Below are 20,690 nucleotides of genomic sequence, written 5' to 3'. Positions count from 1 at the left end.
GCAATTCTCCTGCCTCAGCCTCCTGAGTAGCTGGGATTACAGGCACACACCACCATGCCCAGCTAATTTTTTGTATTTTTGGTAGAGACGGGGTTTCACCATGTTGACCAGGATGGTCTCGATCTCTTGACCTCGTGATCCACCCACCTCGGCCTCCCAAAGTGCTGGGATTACAGGCTTGAGCCACTGCGCCCAGCCTAAAAATCCATATCTTAACTGTTTAAAAACAATGGCTACTTTCTTACTCAAGACACCTCCTTCCTCCAAAAAACCTTCACTAGTTTACTCAATTCCATTTCAAAATACATTATTGTTCATTCAGCATCAACAGATTGGCACAAATTTCATTTTCCACATGTATATTCTGGTAACTGTTCATGAATGTGCTTTATCTTCAAACAGATTCTAAGTTATTTGGGAAGGACAGGGCATATTTACCCAATGAATAGATTGTTAATATTTGGAAAACACCAATACATTTTTGTATCCATTTTCAAATAAAGTAGGCCAGTACTTATGAAATAATTAGGATTACAATGCACTAAACTTATCTGAGAGCTGTCAGAAAATGGAGTTTCCTACACTAATCAAAAAATTCTATTTGGTAGAATTAATAAATATCATACATAAATATCAATTTTAAAATTATAATAGAATCTAATATGTGAACTGCTTAAATAAATGAAATTAAGTATTTTCTTGATGCTCTAGAAGACACTTAAGTATTCTGTAGAAACTTGGCCTTTTTGTTTGTGAACATCAATTATTACTGTATTGCAGCAGTTGAGATCTCTAAAAGAACTCCCATAATAGAATGCTAGCTTCAACATGCAGTACATGTAGACAATACTCAAAGAATGTGATCATTTGCTAAAATATTATATTTATAATAATGATTATATTACCTTATATTTATCTTTTTATTTTCCTCAAGTGTTTTTCATTATGTATTTGATTTAGACTACTGAAAAATTCAGTGTTAAAGGCTACAAGTTTACCTATAAAATAAACCTACACATGCACCCCTGAGCCTAAAATAAAAGTTTAAACTAACAAACAAGAAGGCTATAGGATATTATGATTTTGGCTTATTATCTCATAAAACAAAAGTTGCTGAGAATTCAGGTAATCCAAACAGGATTATCTTATGTACCTTGTGTCTGATGTATGCAGCCAAATGAGTTTCAGTACAGCCACCTCCCAACAAAGCCCATGGTTCCTTGAGGGTTAATTGCAGGACATGCAGTGCTGTCTGACACGTGAGCTAAGAAAAAAACCCAAATCATCAGAATCAGACATTCACATCATATAGACAAAAAATTATAATCATGCTCTCAAAACATCACAGTGAATTCAAAGGGTGTGATTTTAATTGTTAAAGAACAAAACTTTTGTTGTGCCAAGGTTGTCATGTGATTAATACATTCTGAATAATAAAATTTAGAGATTAAAGAAGATACTTTAGTCAGAAGTTTGTTTTCATGGAGCCAGATTAATATTTTCTTTCATATACACTTAGCTCTTCATATTGAGACTCACAAATATATGGCCTCAAAATATCTGGGTCAATGAGGTTTGCTGGCACTTCCACTAAAAAAAATTATTTCAGTCTGCTGGGCACATAATCCCAGCACTTTGGGAGGCCAAGGCAGGGGGATTACAAGGTCAGGAGTTGGAGACTGGTCTGGCCAACATAGTGAAACCCTGTCTCTACTAAAAATACAAAAATTAGCCAGGCATGGTGGCATGGGCCTGTAGTCCCAGCTACTTGGGAGGGTGAGGCAGGAGAATCTCTTGAAGCAAGGAGGCGGAGGTTGTGGTAAGCCAAGATCACACCACTGCACTCCTGCCTGGGCAACAGAGCGAGACTTCATCTAAAAAAAAACCCAAATTATTTCAGTGTAAATAATAAATTTATTTCAAAATTTTCTGGAAATAATACAGTTATAACCCAGCAATAATAAAAAAACACACAGACCTTTAACATTTACTAAGTATATATCCTTGAGCATACATGAATCTTTAAAATTCGGACCAATCCCATAGACTATCACTTCCATTGCATAAAAGTTGCATGTATTTTTGGTGGCAGAGAAAAATAAACTCTGCTAAGAAGTGGATGATGGGTATTGACTGTGGAACTCATTTTCTAAGTGAATTATTCATACACATTAGCATCAAAGACTACACATTTCAAATTTCTTAGAGAAGTTCAGATGTCAAGGGCCTTTTAGGTTTCCAATAAATAGTGGGAATAATAAATGGCAACACATGCCACATTTACTATAACACCACAGGCATTTAAATTAGCTTACTTGTGACTTTGCATCAATCATTTTAATTTTTGCTTTCAATACTACCTAGGGAAGCTATGAAAAAATAATCATAATAACTGTTGAGTAACTAATTCCTCCTTTGGCCCCTTGATATGGAATTCAAAGTTCATTATCTACCTTCAGCTCATCCCAGGCAGTGTCATTTCTGTTGCAGAGAAGTAAACTGCAGATTGTTGCTTCATTAGGAATAAGATGAACAAAATGTTTGGAGCCAAATTTTGCAGTGCACACTTCTTTCACACTTCCATAACTATTAGGAGATATTGAGCCTAGGGATCCAATAGGCTGTGTTCCTATTTTTTAAAGATTGGAAAATACAAGATGTATAAACAAAAGTGGAGAAAACAACCATTTAAAAGTATATTTATTCCTAGCCAACATAAAAGACCCATAAGCATATAATTTAAAATATGAAACTAGCCGGGCATGGTGGCAGGCACTTGTAATCCCAGCTGCTTCGGAGACTGAGGCAGAAGAATTGCTTGAACCCAAGAGGTGGAGGTTGCAGTGAGCTGAGATGGCACCACTGCACTCCAGTCTAGGCAACAGTGACTCTGTCGCAAAAAAAAAAAAAAAAAAGTCTAAAATGTCTAAAAACACTTCCAGCTCAAAAAATTTATAGAACATAGTCAATAATCACTGAACAATTTCACTTATTTGAATATTGTTTCTTTACTTCTGAAGCCTTCAAGAATAATGAATACTTTAAAAAGTAATCTAAGTAAAAAGCCACAATTCTGGTGAGAAGACCCGGCTCTACTGCTTATCAGCCACTGGATGCTGTTACTCATGTCATTTAACTTTCTGCCTCTCTCACCAGAGGCAAGTGGGGATAATAATGCTTACTTCACAAATAAATCAAACCAAATATTAACAATGCTCTGTAAGCCGCAATAAGCTTCACATGTGGCACCCATGCACAGTAACACCCACTACTCAACCTAGATCATTAATAAATAGGAATTTTGAAGGCCTGATGTGAAATAATGTTAACTTAGATACACTAGGGGAGATATATAAGGCCAAAAACATACTTCATCTACCTAAAAGTTTACCTGCACTATGTACCTGGTAGTTTTTCCCCCCTTTTTTTACTTGAAAGGTCTCTGCTTCCAAGACTCAGGACTAAAGCTATGGCTGTTAATGGCATGTTTTAGGTATATATTGTGGGCTAGTGTGGAAACCCAGCCCCCAGTTACAACATGATTTCTATGGGAAAATATTCTTTTTGTTTTGTTGTTTTAAAGAGATGTGGTCTTGCTTTGTTGCCCAGGCTGAACTTGAACTCCTCAGCTTAAGCAATCCTCCTGCCTCAACTTCCCAAGTAGCTGGGATTACAGGCATGCACCACACCTGGCTAAAATGTCCCCCATTTTAAAAATGAATCTGGAAGACCCAGTATTTACAAGCTGGAAATTGCCAGATTCATGCAAAGCTAGTAGATATTTAAGGATATCCGTCTGGCTTACCAAATCAACAATGAGTTCCGAGGAATTATTTTCATTATTAAGAAACTCTACTTTAGGCCGGGCGCGGTGGCTCAAGCCAGTAATCCCAGCACTTTGGGAGGCCGAGGCGGGTGGATCACGAGGTCAAGAGATCGAGACCATCCTGGTCAACATGGTGAAACCCCGTCTCTACTAAAAATACAAAAAACATTAGCTGGGCATAGTGGTGCGTGCCTGTAATCCCAGCTACTCAGGAGGCTGAGGCAGGAGAATTGCCTGAACCCAGGAGGCGGAGGTTGCGGTGAGCCGAGATCGCGCCATTGCACTCCAGCCTGGGTAACATGAGTGAAACTCTGTCTCAAAAAAAAAAAAAAGAAACTCTACTTTGACAGTCATTTGAGTCTTACAAAGGTAGGGCAATAACCCAGAGATATTATGTATTAAACACTTGGCATACATACAACTCCTTTTTGATGATTTATAGCAAGACTTTTATTAATGAACTTTAATAGTTTAAGTCTAATGACTTAAAAATGGGAAACAATGCAGACTAAATGACCATCTTTCTGATATGTTGTCAAAGCAGTTAAAGGAATATTGCAAAGTAGCTCAAATCAGGAACTCTTCAGCTTGTCATTTTTCTTTGGCTCTAACACATCTTACAACTGCTTTTAATTTGCTGAGTTTGTAAAATACAGTGAATTTTTTGCATATTGTGTTCTGCATATTACCAAATATATTTCAGTCAATTCAATAAACACTTTAGAACATCTACTGTGGGTCAGGCCTGTAATAGGTGCTGAAAGTAAATGATCTTGGTTCCCAAGGTCAGCTAGCAACAGTTTTGATAAAGGTTATACACAGGTGCATGTACATTCCCCTCCCATTAGAAACAGCTACTTAGGGAGAAGTACAGAAGTTTGTTGGAATGATAAAGTGAAGAAAAAGGAGCATTCTAGTTACAAAATTATTTTCTAAATATAACATGATTTAAAAGCTTTGTCAATTAAGCTGAAGAATTTTGTGTGAAGTACGAAAGGCCTTAGGGTTATGAAGATGTTAAGACTTCTCAATAACCTGTGAAATATTTGGGGGTTAGACTATGACAGACTATAGTACATTTGGGGGCTGAAAAATACATATAAAATGGCCATAATCACTGTATTTTTAGTATGTGAACAATACAGGATCTTTGCCAGTAACCTTTGCTGCCAGAAATGATACCGACACGTGGTGAGGTTGGTGGCTTCTAAAACTTTTCATGATTTTAACAGTGACACAAACCAAAAACATCTCTGCTCAAAAGTGTGATTTATTAACTGTAAGAGGCAAAAGCCAAGAGTGATTTTTACCTGTCATTTTAGTCAGGGGTTCCATCAGAGTCACTCCAATTCTGTCTATGGCAATAACACGATGCATATTGAGAAACTGCTTCAAAGATGGATGTATTACTTTTTGGCAGAGGACAAGATCTACGTGGTCACTGACTAGCTGCCTTCCTAGGTTAAGCAGCTGGTCCAGGACTGCATTTTCAAGAGAAACCCCATAACTGAGCACCACAGTTCCTTCTCCAGTGTCAGAAATGTCTCCGGATAAAGTTGTACAAAACAGTGCCACCTTGAGGGCAGTTGATTTTTTGATAGGTATTAACCTCATTAATTGAACTTCGGACATTTCAATGAGTATCCCAGGTAATACGGTGGAATCTATAACTCTTTGACCTTTTAAAGGTACAATTAAACTCTTTCCTAAAATGATGTGGCCTTCAGCGTTTTCTGGAATTGTAAGCAAAAAGGCTCTCAGAATCAAAGCACTGACATGCTCTGTTTCTGCTCTGGTGAGTGTACAGGCAGGTTTACTCGTTAATATACTGCGCACCAAACAAAGGAGGATCTGAGTACTACTGAAGTCGACTGGGATTCGACAACCACAGGTCTCAGACTTGAGATAACTGATGCAGAGACTCAAAAGATGTTTATTTAAATTAATGACAGTGGTGGGTGTCAAGCCTAATCTCTGAACATTTTCAATCAGGTTGCAGCAAAGAATGGCTGTGAATAAGCCACAATCACTGAAGCTTGACACGTGATTCTGTACGGAGGTTGTCAGGATCTTTAATATGGGATGTGTGACCGAAAGGTGACTGAGCAAGGCTGAGGACTGTGAGGTTGTGCACACGTAGCCTCCAGAGCCATTGCGCAGCTGCTTCAGCCTACCTGAAGGGCCATAGCACGATGTTACGATTCTTTTCAAGACAGAAAGTGTAGTCCTGACTCTCTCACTTGTCAGTGGTTCACTCTTACACAATGATGGCTTCTTAGTGTCTAAACGAGACATCTTACTTCAGGTGGTAACTTGTGAAGACAGTTTTTACTACGTAAACCATATTTTTCTATTTATTTCATTATCATGTGTTAACATAAAAAATTATTCTTTAGGAATTAAAGTATAAATATGCAGCATTGTGGCTATAAAATCAAACAGTTCAATGTTTATGAAGCTAAATCAGCATATCATGATTTAATAACAAGTTAGCAATTCCAAATATTTATTTTACTTCACTCTTCAATACTCTTTTGTTTGACTTGAGACTGAGATTTTACAGACTGCTTTGCAGACCTCTGTAAAAAGTAGGTTCCAAGATGGACACCTATGAAAGACATCCCAGCTACAAGAATCCAGTTCTTTCTAATCCAACTGGTATTTTTCATCTCTTCTTTTGAAATGAAGCTCAGATTCAAAGCTGCTTCTTTATCTAAGAAATAAAAACAAAACATTTTAGAGAAATACTTCCCAAGCATTTTGTAGGATGCAGTTTCATAATTTATTCTAATGCTCTGCTGCGTTTTTTTTTTTTTTTTAAAGAAAAAAGGAACTACTAACTGGCACAAGTCTCCAGAAAAATGAGAAAGGTAAACCAACTTTGACTTAAAATTCTTTTTTCTTCAATAAATCCCCTCTACAAGAAAAAGTGCTTGTATTTCAGTGATTCTGTAAGGTACAACATCGCTAGAAAGCTTACAGCACAGTTATTTGAATATGGCATGCTTCTAGAAGACAAATGCTACAATATACAACACAGAATTTGGTCTTTGAGTCTGAAACGAAGTCCCAAATATTTTGATTCTCCAACATCAAGATTTAATGTTGTTTTAATCTATAACTGTGGTTTGCTTGGAAACTTTAGGTTTGAACAGAAGCACATTTACATCAAATCCTGTTTGTAAATAATTATAAAAACAAGATAGCTGTTGGCATGTTTACTGCAGAAAGTCACTAATGTATAGTCTATATTTAGCTGAATAAATCTGCACAACACATTATACCAAAAAACTAACCATGTTTTAAATACCTGGCTAAAGTCAGAGCTAATTTTCTATCATTTTACTTTATCAGTCAGTGATTTTCAGTTTTGGAAGTCCTAGTCAACGAATCCTCCCCAAAGCACTGGTTAATGACAATAGATACAAAAACCAAGGGATATGCTGAATAACAACAACAACAACAACAACAACAACAACAACAACAAAATAGGATCTGAGTTGTAGTTCAATTTCAAAGTCTAAATACTATGTTATATATCAAATGGACACACAGAAATAAATACAATTCTAGTTTCCTTAACAAGATAATGTCCTTGTTAAAAAAATTAGTGTGGCTTGAGGCATAAATTCCTGACACAATAATAATGTGTGAAAAGTATAAAAATGTTAGATAATAGATATTATCTGTTGAACCCTGGTGTTTTAAAAGTATAATTATTAGTATTTCCAGGAATATACTGAGTATGGTAGCCTCTTGGAGAGCATTTAGCATAAATAAAACAAATCTACTTAGCCTAAAGTACTTCCTAAAAGTAGGCTAGAGCATAGTATGGTGATCAGACCAGAACCCTGATTTGAAGCTGTGCAAAGAGGTGGGCAGAACAAGAAAATGTTATGCAAAATGGTTACCATTCCCAATTTAGTTAAAGGGCTGTACCCATGGCAACTGGGCCCAAATAAAGTAAGGGCAATGATGATCAGCTTTCTTCCTGTGGTGATAAAGCTATTGTCAACTTTTGCATAGCGTGATGAAGGAAAGAAAAATCTGTTTATGCCCGGAACAGCCAAGGTACTTAAATATTTCAACGGTTATTTCAGATTCAGCAAAATCTGAGAAATACATTTAAATAAAGCCTCACAAAGTGATTTCTGTTTCGTAATTTGCAAGTTAAAACTTACACACACACACACCCCCACAATAAAAACTATGATTAAGAAAATGATTTTTCTAGTTAGAATATTTTTCAATAATTAATAGTGACATGCAACTTTTCAGAAACAGAATACCAAGCTGGCATCTCTGTCAATCTTATGGTAGTGAGACCAGTCAACACATCTTTTGGCTAGTATTTCATTAAAATGAGAAAAAAATCAATGAAAATGTTAGTGACTTCCAAATCATTTTAAAGATGCCAAAACTTGCTGACCTGCGGTCACAGGTCTAGACCTGGACAAAAGAAGGTACAAGAAAGAGGGAAAAAAACCCCAAACGATTGGGGCTGGTTTATAAAATATATTTGGAAGTATCAGTACAGCTCTATTAAAACTCTTTCTTCCTAAATAAGGTGCTGCATGATTCCAGGAGTTGCCATCAGATGAATGGTCCTGACTATTCCTGGATGTACAGGCTTGGCAGATGGGTTTTTGTTGTTGTTGTTGCAGTGATGGATAACTTAATTAAAATAACACTAAAACTTGCATGACTGTCTTCTAAATTAAGACGTGCACTATAAAATATAATTTAAACAAAATATAAGCAGGTAAAAGTTTTTCCTAGAAGCAAATGGAGTTCTTTGGCAAAAAGACTGATTATAGGTATGAGGTAAGAAACACAAAGTAAGCTGGCGTCCTTTTCTGCCAAAAAGTAAAGATGTTATTAAAGACTATCTGTATCATAACACAAGGACAAAGGAAAAAACAACAGGAATCAACTTGGAGAGGATCCAAAATGGCACAACTTCAGCATTAAAAAAAAAAAGGCAACTGAAATAGATTAATTAAAACATATGCAAACCCACAGGTTCATACTGACACTAAAAACAAAAACCCTAAGCTGCTTGAGCACTCATTATTATTTAAAAAAACCAACAAAGGGAATTACAGAGATAAAATATTTATCTTGCTTTTCTTGTATAAATGCATTCTGGGGTAACTGAATAGCTGACGATGAAAAGTTGTTCTACCTAATAAATGGAGAAGGAATGATAGAATTTGAGCAGCATCATTTGGCAACCCCTAATGAACTAGTACATTAGACCTATATGCAATGGTTGGTAAATTAAGCCTATGGACCATATCCAGCCTGTGGCCTGTTTTCATAAATGAAGTTTTATTGGAAAGCAGCCATGCTCATTAATTTGTGTACTGTGTCTGATTGCTTTTACACTACAACAGAAAGCTAATGGGTTGGTATAGACACTATATGATCTGCAAAGCCTAAAGTATTTACTCTCTGGTCTTTTATAGAAAAAAGTTTGCCAATTTCTACATTACAGCAATAATAATGAATCGTTGCTAATAATTTATTAAATAAAAGATCACCTGGCCAACACAGTGAAACCCTGTCTCTACTAAAAAAATACAAAAAATTAGCTGCGTGTGGTGGCGGGTGGCTATAATCCCAGCTGCTCGGGAGGTTGAGGCAGGAGAATCATTTCAACCCAGGAGGCAGAGGTTGCAGTGAGCTGAGATCCACCTACTGCAGCCTGTGTGACAGAGTGAGACTCCGTCTTAAAAAACAAAAATCAAAGGGGAGCTTTATAATAGAAAGAAACACTGATAACCTGCCTGTTAATCTTAGCAACACTGGCTAGGTGTAGTGGCTCTTGCCTGTAATCCCATCACTTTGAGAGGCCAAGGTCGGAGGACTGCCTGAGGCCAGAAATTTGAGACCAGCCTGGGCAATACAGCAAGACCCTGGTTCTAAAAAAATTTTAGAACTTAGCCAGGTGTGGTGGTGGATGGCTGTAGTCCCAGCTACTCAGAATGCTGAGGCTGGAGGATGGCCTGTGCCCAGGAGCTTGAGGCTGCAGTGAGCTATGATGAGGCAATTGCACTGTAGCCTGGGTGACAGATCAAAACACTGTCTCAAAAAAAAAAGTCCACAACACCATCAAAAGTGGATCAGACATTATACGTGAAACAATATGATTACCTAGGATCTATATCACAGCACCATCCATGAAGTATTCTTGTTCAAAAAATAAATTAGGCCTCTTAACTACCAGATTACAGGAAATAGGGGTGAGAGAGAGGAACTTGTTAAATGATATGGAAGCAATCAACCAAATTGAGAATGTGGGGATTTTTTTAAAAGGCAGATTTAGGAGGGGAATTGAAAAAAGACATTATCTATCAAAAAGTACGTAGACCTTGTTTGGATCCTGATTCCAACAAACTACCTCTAAAGACTTTTTAAGACAAATTCAGAGATATGAACATGGTCTTGGGGTATCAAATTGCAATTAAAGAGTCACTGTCGCTGGGCATGGTGGCTCACACCTGTAATCCCAGCACTTTGGGAGACTGAGGTAGGCAGATCACAAGGTCAGAAGTTCCAGACAAGGCTGATCAACATGGTGAAACCCCGTCTCTTCTAAAAATACAAAAATCTGCTGGACGTGGCGGTATGCACCTGTAATCTCAGCTACTTGGGAAGCTGAGGCAGGAGAATTGCTTGAACCTGGGAGGCAGAAGTTGCAGTGAGCTGAGATCACGCCACTGCATTCCAGCCTGGGCAACAGAGCGAGACGCCATCTCAAAAACAAAAACAAAAACAAAAACATCACTATTAAGTTTTTCTGGGTGATAATACAAATGCGTTTGTATATGTGTGTTTATTATTACTGCTAAAGACACAAACTAAAGGACTACATAGTGGAGCTTAAGATTTGCTTTAATATATTCTATTAGTTCAAAAAATAGAGGAAAAGATGGATAAAAGAAAACTGGCAAAATGCCAATCAACTATTAAAGCTGGTTGATGGATACTTGAGGGCCCAATATACTATTCTCTCTATTTTGAGGCATGTATGTAATTTTCCATAATGAAAATAAAAATAGAAAATAAGGGGCAAATACAATGCATTTATTTTGATGTACTTCAACTATTTGGAATTGGTGTTTAACTTATTCTAAATCTGGCTCTAACGTTTGCTTATTAAAAGCCTGTTTAAATATCTGCTTCTGCTTGCTTGACTGGAAGTGTTAGTCTCTAAAATGTGTAACTATTGCTGCATTGGCCTCTAAAACCTCTTACTATATTCACCTAATATTTTAGAGGAGATTTTTTCTTTTCTCAGCTCATTTTTCCTCCAAGAGTAATTCTTTTTGGACGATAAGAAACTATTTAATTTTTTCCTCCAAAGTTTGGCCATACCTGGCCTCCAAACTTACGACAAGAACAAAAAGATGTCATAAGTACAACATACATTCATACTATAATGGTCTTATTACAGTCTGGAAGATTATGTATATAAAAATCCAGCATCTAATGAATTCTCTAAACTCCCTATGAATATATATTAAAACTCTTCCTATAAATATAAATTTTATACAGATTGTAGGGTTTCTAGGTTGTTAAGCTTCTATGTTACTATCTGGCTTTTTGTATTAAATAATTGTCTAATATATAAACCATGCTCTTCCATTTCTGCTTATGAACATTTAAAACTAAAACCTTGATTTAAAATATTGTTGAAACAAGTAATTATATCGTAAGTCAAAACCTCAGACCAAGGCTTATAAGTAAGGAAAGTCTTACTGAGGCTCTTCTTCTATAAAGGGCAGAACTTTACACTCATCTACGTTATGCCAAAACTTAGAGCGTATTACTCAAGGTTAAAAAGTAAATTACAATAGAAAATGCTTTATAATCATGGGATCACAGTTCTTTATCTGAAACTCCTTGGGCCATATGAGTTTCATAATTCATAATTTCTTAGATTTTATAAATATGTTTAATAACATCTATAATCAATATAATCAGAATATAGTATAACACCATATTATAGTAAATAAAATGCAACAGATGCCAACAAAATTTCTCCAGTGAAACTAAATTTTCATATTAAGTGGAATAAAAACAGTAACCCTCCCATTTATCTATCAGGGATATGTTCTAAAACCACCCAGTGGATGCTTGAAACTGGATGTAGCACTAAACCCTATATATACTAGGTTTTCTTCTTATACATACATACCTATGATAAAGTTCAATTTATAAATTAGGTACAATATTCTTGTGGTTTGGGTACATTGCGAAGTACAATAAGAGCTACCTGAACATAAGGGCAGTGACACCATGACAGTTGATCTAACCCAGAGGGCTACTAAGTGACTAATGAGCAGGTAGGGAATGACTCACATTCTGGGTGGATGAAGTAGAATAGCCCAGGATTTCATCATGCTACTCAGAACGGTGCACAATTTAAAATTTATGAATTGTTTATTTCTGGAATTTTCTATTTCATATTTTCAGACTAGGGTTGACTGCAGGTAACTGAAACCGAGAATAAAGGGAGATAACTGCACTGGAAATTGTCTCATGTCAGTTAAGATCATTTTGCCGCCAAAGGAGTTAGGATAAAATGTTTTGGTTTTTAGAACTTTTTGAATTTTGGAATTACGGATAAGGGACTATAGATCTGAATTATTAACTACATCCTCTTTATTTCAGTGACCCTCAAAAGTAACAAATTATGTTCAAGCTAAAATAGTTGATATTAAGGAATGAATACAATTAGTTTTGTATTGTAAAAAAAAAAAGAACACTAATAGAAGAAAAGAATCTTGTACAAGTTCAGACTTTTGTGGTATATAATGGTAGGGAGTCAGGGGCTCCTTTGCACACATTCATGATCCTGGGGCTGCTGCTAGCAAAACTGCCCTTGCCCTTTGCATTCAGATGACTGCCAGACAAGTGTCAAACGTCTCTGCACAGCAAACTTTTCCAGAAACAACTGCAGAATAGTATTTTGCCAGTGGGTCATAAGGTAACTTACCAACTTAGGCTCCCTCTCTCTCTTTCTTTCTTTTCTTCATTTATTTATTTTTGAGACAGTGTTTCATTCTATAGCACAGGCTGGAGAGCACTGGCGCAATCTTGGCTCACTGCAACCTCCACCTCTGTGTCCTGGTTCAAGCAATCCTCCTGCCTCAGCCTACAGAGTAGCTGGCATTACAGGCACATGCCACCATGCCCAGCTAACTTTTGTATTTTTAGTAGAGACGGGGTTTCACCATGTTGGCCAGGCTGGTCTTGAACTCCTGACCTCGTGATCCTCCCACTTTGGGCTCCCAAAGTGCTTGGATTACAGGCATGAGCTACTGTGCCCAGCCAATTTAGGCTTTTTTTGCCGAAGATCTAAAAGATCAAGTTTCCCATTGTTGGAATGTACCATATGATTAACCAACCACATTAAATGAAACTTACCTGAAGACCGCAAGCCTGCTATTTCCCTTGGATTTGGCTCTTCTGCAGATTTGCAAGTTTCAGACTATCTTGCTCAGGAATGTCATCCTTATGAGGTATTTGGAAAACAGGGCTGCTTTTGATTTTGTACCATCCCAAATGTATGAGCCCAATTACAGGGATCATAACAACCAGAACTCTGTAGTTTCTCCAGAGTTTCTGAAAGATCATAGTACTTCAGGATCAGTGTACCTAAGAAAAGGTTACAGTTAAAGGAGGAAGAAAAAAAAAAAAAAACACTAAAAACCATAACCTCTCTTTAACTGCATTTCTAAATCACTCCAAGTAGCATGCTTTACTCCAAAAAATGCTGAATGTGAAACAGTTTTAGTTATAATAATACACTGCAATGTTAATAAACAAAAAGAGACATGTCATTGACCCAAAGGGCGCAGGCAGTCAGCCTTGGGAAACTTACAGGGCAATACTGACTTTTTGGCAACAATTGTAAAGGAGCAACATTACTTGCTGAAAAAGCTACATGAACCTTTGAAAACACACATGCATGGAGTGTTCTTTAGATACATTAATGTTCTCTGAGCCACAATAGAGTAAGGGCCTTTTTTAAAGTTATATATACATTTTATAAATTCTATATGTATTTTAACAGTTTATTTAAAAAGTTATATATGTTTTAAAAATTATATATATGTATATTTGAGAGATGGAGTCTCGCTCTGTCACCAGGATGGAGTGTAGTGGCGCAATCTTGGCTCACTGCAACCTCTGCCTCCCAGGTTCAAGCGATTCTCCTGCCTTGGCCTTCCGAGTAGCTGGTACTACAGGCAGGTGCCACCACGCCCAGCTAATTTTTTTGTACTTTTAGTCGAGATGGGGTTTCACCATGTTGGCCAGGATGGTCTCAATGTCTTGACCTCATGATCTGCCTGCCTTGGCCTCCCAAAGTCCTTAAAGTTATATATTTTTAAAAATTATAATTACAGGCTGGGCGTGGTGGCTCACGTCTGTAATCCCAGCACTTTGGGAGGCCAAGGCAGGCGGAACACCTCAGGTCATGAGTTTGAGACCAGCCTTGCCAATGTGGTAAAACTCCATTTCTATTAAAAATACAAATATTAGGTTGGGTGCAGTGGCTCACACCTGTAATCCCAGCACTTTGGGAGGTCAAAGTGGGCAGATCATGAGGTCAGGAGTTCAAGACCAGCCTGACCAACATGATAAAACCCCGTTTCTACTAAAAATACAAAAATTAGCCAAGTGTGGAGGTGCGCACCTATAATCCCAGCTACTCAGGAGACTAAGGCAGGAGAATAGTTTGAACCCGGGAGGCCAAGGTTGCAGTGAGCCAAGATTGCACCACTGCAGTCTAGCCTGGGTGACAGAGTAAGACTCTGTCTCAAAACAAAACCAAACCCCAAAATTAGTCAGATGTCGTGGCACATGCCTATAATCCCAGCTACTCAGGAGGCTGAGTCAGGAGAAATGCTTGAACCTGGGAGGTGGAGGTTGCAGTGAGCCAAGATCATGCCACTGCACTGGGCAACAGAGTAAAATGCCATCTCAAAAAAAATAAATAATTACATTTAGTCACAATTTTAACAGAAGAATCAAATGGTAATCCACAAATATGCAGTAGGAATTTAGGTTCTATATTCTCACAGGATATAGTGATAGTGTTTCAACTGAGATTAGAACAGCTGAGCATGGATTCCAATTGCAGCAAAAGACTTCTGGCTTGGACACCATGAATTAGAATGAATTTAATGTCATTTCCACATTTATGTGCAAAACTACTGGATTTTAAAGTGTTTGCCCTGAATCACTAGAAACCCTACCCAAGAGGATTGTTATCAACCTAGTTTAGATGAAGAAACTGGGGCTAGAAAGTTGCCTGGCGTTACAAAGCTGGTTAGCTTTTAAAATAGATTTAAAAAAAAAAATTTGGAAAGGATGGAAATAGGGCTCAGAAAGGCTGTGTCTGATGATCTGTTGGGTTTGGGAACTTGAGTCTGGACAACCTCTAGAGACTCCTTATACTCTTAATAAGTACTGCCCACCATCTATGAGATATGCTATGAACTTGGCTCAATTGCATCTTTGAGTTTTGGTACCATGAAATCTCCTAAATCACTTTATTTTTGTCTAAGTGCCATTAGAAAAAGATTTGAACCGAATTTCTACTTATTCCCCATTTTAAAACTAAAACACAATAGTAATGTTAGTCTGAACCATTTTTGTGTTTTGTATATACATTAAAAATAACAAAAGATGTTGTCTTATAGCTATGAACATGTTGTTCTTAGCATTATAAATCATTTTTCCCCAAGGTCTAAATTCACATTTTGTAAAGATTTTGTTGCAAAATTTAAATTACTAGATGGAAAAAACATGACCTACTCTGTAAATGAAAGTATTTTAGGTCGGGCACAGTGATTCACGCCTGTAATCCCTGCACTTTGGGAGGCCCAGGCGGGCGGACCACGAGGTCAGGAGTTCAAGACCAGCCTGGCCAACACGATGACACCCCATCTCTACTAAAAATACAAAAATTAGCCAGGTGCGGTGGCGGGCGCCTATAATCCCAGCTACTCGGGAAGCTGAGGCAGAGACCTGCTTGTGAGCTGCACTCCAGCCTGGGACAGAGTGAAACTCCATCTCAAAAAATATATTTATATATTTTATGGTCTTTTCCTTTTCTGAAGCACTCTGGTATACTATATACTTTTTGTAACCTTTAGAGAATATACCTTTTATTGACATGCTTATGTTCTATTTTTAGAGGAAATCAATTACAATAACTGTATCACAATTAAATTTCTGTGTGACGTCCAAAGGCAAAAGCCTTTGGAGATTTGAGAGTACAATAAAATAACTGGAAAAGGAACTAGGTGATTTAGATTAACAAGGGAAGAATTCTAGTAAGGGCTACTTTTTATAGGAAGGACAAAGGCTGCACCAAAGTCAACTGGCCTGTGTTGATTGACACATGGCATTTTCGTTTACAAAACACCTTAAACAAAAGGTCTAGAAGGTATTGTTATTCATATCCAGTCTCCTCAATACTTAAGGTAACTTTGTCACCTCTTTTACTCTTAACATGAGGTTAACAAGTCACATTACTTTTAACAGCCATCTCTGCCATTCACCATTTACTTCTCCATGAGCAATAATATAACTCAACATTTGTCAGCTTTTTCCTGAACCATAAACTCAAGGAAGAAAAAAAAAATCAAAAACAAAAAAAAAACCCAGCTTAGAAAAAAAGAGGCTAGGGCCAGGCACAGTGGCTTACACCTGTAATCCTAGCCCTTTGGGAACCTGGGATGGGCGGATGGCTTAAGCCTATGCAGCATGGCAAAACCCATTTCTACAAAAAAATACAAATATTAGCCAGGCATGGTGGCAGCTGCCCGTAGTTCCAGCTACATGGGGGGACTGAGGTAGGAGGATTGCTTGAACCTTGGGAGGTTGAGGCTGCAGTGAGCCGAGATCACGCCACTGCACTCCAGCATGGGTGATGAAGTGAGACCTTGTTTCAAAAAAACAAAAAGCAAAAAAGAGACTGGATAGGACAAAAGGGTGTAATAGTAAAACTGAGATTTGTAACTCAAGAAGAACTAAAATTAGGAACAAATTAAATGACGATCTGTAACACCAATGTTTGCGGAAGTGTTGTACTCTTCTCTCCAGCACAGTGATTAAAGCAAGCAAAGACATGGATGAACCTTTCTTGAGAAGAGTGAAAATAGCATTTCAGAAAAGGATCAGCTTAGCTCCCTACAATAATTAGTGAAATCTTTGGGTCATCTCCCAGTTAAAGGCAAAAGAAATGCTCAATTTTATGCATATTGTGCTTACCAGTCTATTATTCTTTCCACTAGGATAACTTAAGGATCGATGAATCTTTTTATAGATTTAGGTTTAGTTAAACCTGGAAATTAGTATCTATTTTAATTGAAAACTCTTTGTTTGCTAAACATCACTGAGACTTGGTTCAGTATTTCCTGGTCAATAAATGATGTAGACTGATTTAATGATTAATTGCTTTAATGTTTACTGAACATCTACATGTCCCCGTTTCCTCAAATTCTCCATATCTAATATATTGATTTGGCTAATGGGGGTGAGAGAGTCAAGTAACTATTTTCTGACAGATAATTCTGTTGTCCTTTGAAAGTACTGGGAAATAATTAGGATCAGCATGAAAGGGGTTTTTACTTTACAAACTATTTTTAGAGTTTTAATTTAATTCACATAAAACAGTAAGTATCACACTGTACATACAACAGTCCATTTTCACTGAGCAAGATGGAATTAGCACTTTAAAATGGCATTGGCATATAGTGAGACTTCGTTCCTTTCTCTCTCCCTCTCTCTCTATATATATGTGAAAAAAAAAGGCCAGGCACAGTGGCTCACACCTGTTACTCTGGCATCCTGGGAGGCTGAGGCAGGGGGATTGCTTGAGCCCCTGAGTTCAAGACTATCTGGGCAATATAGTGAGACTTCATCTTTAAAAGAAAAAAACATATATTTTTAAAAAGTGACATTGGCGTATAACTTTAATCTACTTCATTTCTTTCACTTAATAGCTTTCCAGTACATTGCATGTATTCTATTGCCTGCATAACCTCTTCTCAGGGCAACACACATTAGACTTTACTAGACCTTACTAGCAAGGTTCATTGTTAGTTTTACCAAAAAAAAATAAAAAATAAAAATAAAAAAATACAGTTTTCAAATTTCATATTTGGTATGGTTGTTAGTGAGGTAATGTGTTATTTATTTTGTTTATAAACTCTTGCAGAGTTTTTACTTACAATCAAACATATTTTGGGGATACAATTGTAATTTGGCACTTTTTTTCTTCTTAGTTCCTCAATGGTTTTTTACAAAATGAAAATTAGGCTAGGCGCGGTGGCTCATGCCTGTAAGCCCGGCACTTTGAGAGGCGGAGGCGGGTGGATCATGTGAGGTCAGGAATTCGAGACCAGCCTGGCCAACATGGTGAAACCCCGTCACTACCAAAAATATAAAAAATTAGGCTGGTGTGGGGTGGGTGCCTGTAATCCCAGCTATTTGGGAGGTTGAGGCAGTAGAATCTCTTGAACCCCGGAGGTACAGAGGTTGCAGAGGGCTGAGATGGTGACCCAGCCTGGGCAACAAGAGTGAAACTCTGTCTCAAAAAAAAAAAATAAATAAAAATAAAGGAGCATTACTGTCCTTTTCTAATAAATATAGTATAACCTTACTTTATAAAGTTAGCAAATACAGAAACAAGGAAGAGAGCTTAAATCTTTTGGGTGTAACAAAAAATATGATCATGATATACATGCTGTTTTATAATCTTCTCTCTTCCAAAGAATATAAATCTCCATCATCATTTTTAAGAGCTATACAGCATTCATTATAATGGAGATATCCTAATTTGACCAATCTGTAATTGACAGAAATTTGAGATTTTTCAATGCTTTATTGCTAAATATGCTATGGCAATAAATATTTGTGTAAATACTCTAGAGTTCATGCTCAAAGCCTCTCCTACTTTTCAGAGTTAACAAATTTCTTAAAAATTAACTCATTTTTTAAATGAATTTGACAAAAAGTTTTTAAAACCTTGACTTTTACAAAGGTTCGTGCTACTGAGAAGCAGGGAGACTGGGAGATCCAATTTGTGAAACAAACTTAAGCTATTTACAGTTTGCCTTGAGATGGTTCTTCCTTCAAAACACTTGGCAAGTCATTCCAAGTGGCATGGAAGTATCTTGTGGACACCAGAGATTCTGAGTCTAAAACAAAGATTTCTCAAGATACAAGCTCAAAATGATCAGATGTGATGAGGAGTAACTGGTTAATCCCTAAAATAAGTTAGTGTTTGATGTTCGTTCATTGAACTTTTCAAGTTTGGAGCAAAGCAACAAGAAATATGACAAAGATTTTTTTCACTTCCTTACCCTTGAATGTGCTTGCCACTGCTCTTTCTTATCTTTCTTTCCTTAATCTTCTTTAAACATATTCTAGGGAGAGTCCTTTAGAAGGACAGAGAAATCAAGAGACATGAAATTAGATTAGTAAATTTTAGATCAAGTAAATAGACAGTTGATATTTATAGTTTCATTCACTGAAATGTCTTTTGCTGAGCTTAGAAAAAGTTTAGAGGCAATCTTAACATGGATTATGCTTTTGCATATTCTCTCAAAAATACTACCTTAAATTATTCAGAAGTTTCATATTTTTCGTTTTGTTTTGCTTTTATAGCAACTTTATGAGATCATTTTATAAATGAAGAAACACTAAATGATTTATTCTAAGATTACCGTTAGTTAATTGTGGCAGTCAATTTAAATTGTGAAGTCTTTTTTTTTTTTGAGACAAGAGTATTGCACTGTCACCTGGGCTGGAGTGCAATGGCACAATCTCGGCTCACTGCAACTTCTGCCTCCAGGTTCAAGCAATTCTCTTGCCTCAGCCTCCCGAGCAGCTGGGATTATAGGCGCCCGCCACCACATCCAGCTAATGCTGGTCAGGCTGGTCTCTAACTCCTGACTTCGTGATCTGCCTGCCTTGGCCTGCCAATGTGCTGGGATTATAGGCGTGAGCCACTGTGCCTGGCTAGATTGTGAAGTCTTAAAAGTCTTGGCTGGTATTCTACTAAGCAATTTCTCAAGTGAAGAATTAGTGCCCCAGCTTGGGCAGTACTGTCAATCAGAATTTCCAGTGTGTGATCACAGATGAGGGGAACATTTAGAGGGCGTGATACACACTCTTGAGGATCACTGAGATCAACTAGCGTGGGGTATTATGCCTGGCATGTTCTTCATTTTTTTTTCTTTTTTTGAGGCAGAGTCTGTTGCCTAAGCTGGAGTATAGTGGTGCCATCCCAGCTCACTGCAACCTTCGCGTGCCAGATTTAAATGATTCTCGTGCCTCAGCCTCCCAAGTAGCTGGTTATAGGTGCACAACACCATGCCTGACTAATTTTTGTATTTTTAGTAGAGACGGGGTTTCACCATGTTGCCCAGGCTGGTCTCAAACTCCTGGCCTCAAATAATCTGCCTGCCTCAGCCTCCCAAAGTGCTGGGATTACAAGCATAAGCCATGCGTGGCCCCTGGTATGTCCTTCTGATTTTCATGTCAGGTGTATAAAGGTTAACAGTTGTTGTTTCACTTGTCGAAAACTGGAGGGCATTTTACAGTTCTGGAAGTAAGAAAAAGAAAAAATCAGAGAGCAAAAAAGTCTATATCCTCCAAACCACATCTGCGACCTACTTATGGTTGAGATTAGCTGGGCTAGTTCAGTTTTCTTTAATTTAGTTCCAAGTATAGAATGATAGCAAGAGATTAATGAACAGAAGAGGGAGAAGCTTGCTCTACGTCTACCTCATTACAAATACTGTAATCTTTTTGAGTAGCTCTAAAGGCCAAGAAA

General features: G+C 37.4%; 1 protein-coding gene across 2 annotated transcripts in view; it reads right to left on the bottom strand.

Moving 5' to 3' along the window:
* The window catches only part of MKKS (McKusick-Kaufman syndrome), a 33,393-nt gene that overhangs the window by 5,127 nt on the left and 7,576 nt on the right, over positions 1–20,690 (bottom strand). The window contains exons 2-6 of one of the 2 annotated variants that reach the window (XM_017523939.2): positions 19,216–19,290; positions 13,262–13,492; positions 5,137–6,539; positions 2,454–2,629; positions 1,154–1,264 (exon numbers count right to left, since the gene is read on the bottom strand). In XM_017523939.2, coding sequence (XP_017379428.1) covers positions 1,154–1,264; positions 2,454–2,629; positions 5,137–6,121 — 1,272 coding nt within the window. In that variant the 5' untranslated portion in view covers positions 6,122–6,539; positions 13,262–13,492; positions 19,216–19,290. The remainder of the gene's footprint in view (positions 1–1,153; positions 1,265–2,453; positions 2,630–5,136; positions 6,540–13,261; positions 13,493–19,215; positions 19,291–20,690) is intronic. The other variant, XM_017523940.2, reaches the window with a different exon arrangement.

The sequence above is a fragment of the Cebus imitator genome, unplaced genomic scaffold, assembly GCF_001604975.1.
Source record: "Cebus imitator isolate Cc_AM_T3 unplaced genomic scaffold, Cebus_imitator-1.0 Scaffold31, whole genome shotgun sequence".
Classification (NCBI taxonomy): Eukaryota; Metazoa; Chordata; class Mammalia; order Primates; family Cebidae; genus Cebus; species Cebus imitator.
The sequence above is the reverse complement of the archived record's forward strand: the minus strand, read 5'-3'. Positions and strand labels throughout refer to the sequence as shown.